Source organism: Anneissia japonica, unplaced genomic scaffold (assembly GCF_011630105.1).
Source record: "Anneissia japonica isolate Jap-2015-1 unplaced genomic scaffold, ASM1163010v1 scaffold827_len218306_cov157, whole genome shotgun sequence".
In the NCBI taxonomy this organism is placed as follows: Eukaryota; Metazoa; Echinodermata; class Crinoidea; order Comatulida; family Comatulidae; genus Anneissia; species Anneissia japonica.
Genome location: NW_022706853.1, coordinates 34,778 through 38,008, shown reverse-complemented (window position 1 = coordinate 38,008; position 3,231 = coordinate 34,778). Strand labels below are relative to the sequence as shown.

At 29.0% G+C, this 3,231-nt stretch overlaps 1 protein-coding gene across 1 annotated transcript in view; it reads right to left on the bottom strand.

Annotated features, from left to right (window-relative positions):
• Positions 1 to 3,231, bottom strand: part of LOC117106216 (L-rhamnose-binding lectin CSL3-like) — an 8,210-nt gene that overhangs the window by 3,223 nt on the left and 1,756 nt on the right. The window contains exons 2-4 of the mRNA XM_033247562.1: positions 2,307 to 2,438; positions 1,696 to 1,998; positions 604 to 690 (exon numbers count right to left, since the gene is read on the bottom strand). Of these exons, the coding sequence (XP_033103453.1) occupies positions 604 to 690; positions 1,696 to 1,984 (376 nt within the window). The 5' untranslated portion in view covers positions 1,985 to 1,998; positions 2,307 to 2,438. The remainder of the gene's footprint in view (positions 1 to 603; positions 691 to 1,695; positions 1,999 to 2,306; positions 2,439 to 3,231) is intronic.

The window sequence follows — 3,231 nt, the reverse complement described above, 5'->3', positions numbered from 1 at the left end:
GTGGGGGTTTTTTTTTTTTTTTTTTTTTTAATATTTATGTATTGATAAGCTTAATTTATAGTCTTTATGGATAAAATATTTAACATAAATAATAATTATCATAAGATAATTTTCAAAAATCATTACTTCTTTTAACATGGTTATCCCAGTCATATTTTTTTTCATTTCGTCAAATCAACAGGATTGAATGCATTCGACACGTTGTTCAGGAACAATTTGCAATCGTTGAAAGTCGGCTTGAAAGATTGCTTTTACAACCAGACCAGTGATAATGGTGGATGACTGTGAATGTCCTTATCAAAATAATTCTGGTATTGAAATCTGAAAAATCTCCAAAAACTACTTTGCCAGTTAAAATATTCCATTACAATAACCTCAGTAGTGCTGTAAAATAAGGGGTTAGTGCATATGTGTGTATAACTAACTGACATCAACCATTCTTCATCATCTTTACCAACAGGGTTCGCGATTGACTGATACAAGGCTTAAACTATCATGGGCGAATAAGTTTAGTCTAAACATATTCCTCCATGCCTAAACAATCTATCATGGAGCTATAGTATGAATTATAGGTCCATGTTATTTTGATACTAAGTACGTTACCATCAGTTGTTGTCACACTAGACGTCGTATGATGACTAGAATGCACAATGCAAAGAGTGGTGTGCCCTCTGAAAGATGTAGGACTGTCTGAAAGTTAAACGTGGACAAATCTTATATTGTTGTTTTTGTTATTTTGGTTTTAAGTACAATTGCACATTAAAGAAAAGAAAATACCTCAAAAGTTTAATTAAAATGTGAATAGGTCATTTACAAGAAACAACTATGTTATTAATATAAAGTCAGAAACAGATGGAAAGAAATAGTGGCATTTTTTCCTAAATGTATTTATAGAAGCATTTATTTATCATAGACCTCAAGCCTAATCGATTCATTATCAATACATAGTTTATAAAACAAATATTTAACAAACTAAGTGGCCACTAGTATAACTTTGATGACTACAGATATTTCAATCAGATAAAAAATATATAAACGACAATTAAAAAAAATATATTTATTACTAATTAAAAAATAAATCTATTGAATATTATTTTTCTTAATGTTTATATAATTCCTTTAAAAAGAAATATAAATGGTAAAGTATTGTTAGATTCTTTTTAGAAAACTAAAATATTTTAGTTTAAAAAAATGCATTGTTTATGTTGATTTATTGATTCAATGTAAGTAGAAACAGATGGAAAGAAATAGTGGCATTTTTTCCTAAATGTATTTATAGAAGCATTTATTTATCATAGACCTCAAGCCTAATCGATTCATTATCAATACATAGTTTATAAAACAAATATTTAACAAACTAAGTGGCCACTAGTATAACTTTGATGACTACAGATATTTCAATCAGATAAAAAATATATAAACGACAATTAAAAAAAATATAAATGGTAAAGTATTGTTAGATTCTTTTTAGAAAACTAAAATATTTTAGTTAAAAAAAATGCATTGTTTATGTTGATTTATTGATTCAATGTAAGTATTTTTGCAACATTTATGTAGTTGAAATATTTTTACTGAATTTTATCACTGAGCCATTTTGACCTATCTCTCATTTGTGCCAATTTTTACTTGAGCCTTTTTGGGGGGCCAATCTATGGGGCCTTTTTACCGTACACCACTTAAGATAATTAGAATTACCTTCAGAAAGTATCATGCATTCATATTCAATGTTCAAGTACTTGTAGGTACCCTCACAAGGGTCACCATAATTGTCATTTGAAGCCGTTATAGTACATCTGTTTTTACCATCACACTTCCCAGAGATGTCCTGAAACACGTCGATCGAGCAATTTGTGTAACCTGTTGATGTGTGATCGCAGTAAACCACACCAAGGTGCATTCGGCAATAGACTGCAGTAAGTACTCGTATCGTGTACATAGAGTCACACGTCAAATTATCTGTATCGTGCTCAAAAATTATTTTCATAATGGCGGTTGAATCTGAAATCAAGTGATGGTGGATGTAAGTGTCAGAACATAATTGTTGATACCGCTTTAAATACATGCGCTACCTTTGTCTCATAAATACTTTAGCCAAATTTTAGGCAAAGTTAAAGAGCTTTTCAAAATAGATCTGTTTGTCAACACAGAGCACTGTTCATCTAATCAGTGACCTATTGTACATGGCCTATATGGTCTTTGTACTTTTTCCTATAACCACAAACAAATCCCAACAAATTTAAGAAAATCGAACATATGTGTTTACTTGTTTCTAATAAACATTGTGATTTAAAGTTTAATGTTTTTACCTAAACATCTTGTACCGTTGTAGCCAGTGTAGCATGTTGCGTTCTCATTACAGCCTCTGGAATGGTCGCACTGAGCAGCGTCACAATGACAAATTTGCAGACAGTCAGCGCCATACTTGCCTGCTTCACATTCTATAATATATAAAAACAACAACATATTGGTCAAACCAACACAATCTTGACTCTATTTAGGTGACAGTCTTTTTTAAAATCATATTAAAACAACTACAATGGACTAAGAAAAACAACATTTTATTTCACATCTTTTAAACCAAACATTTAACATAAAATCATTGTTTTCTTGATACTTATTATGGATATTGGTGATACTTGCTGATGTGCATTCTTTTCAATTTTTACCCTCATTCATGGGATTGTTTTATCTTTTTTTTCTGTGTACTTTCATAGACGATTGAAATTCATACCGTAAGCTGCACCCTGATTTCTTAGTCATTACTCTATTCATGCCATAGCACTTAAATCATTAAAAAATTTACAGCTGTATTTGCATTGCAAATTATTGATTACATTAAGCTTAATTTTATTAAATAAATATGTAATCTCATCTATGCCACTGTAGTATGCGTGCCAAAACCCCTAATTAGGAATACAGTTTTACGTTTTTAGTTAGTGTTCTCTAAATATAGGTAGGGCCTATCCTTATTTGGGGACACCACTTTTAAATGAACAGGTTTTTTTTTGGTTTCAATGGTGTCCCCTTTCCCTACTTTAATAATGATGATAGAGTAGTTGTAAAAATGGTAATAATAATAATAATAATAATAATAATAATAATAATAACAATAATAATAATAATAATAATAATAATAATAATTATTATTATTATTATTATTATTATTATTGATATTATTATTATTATTATTATTATTTTTATTATTATTATTATTATTATTGATATTGTTAT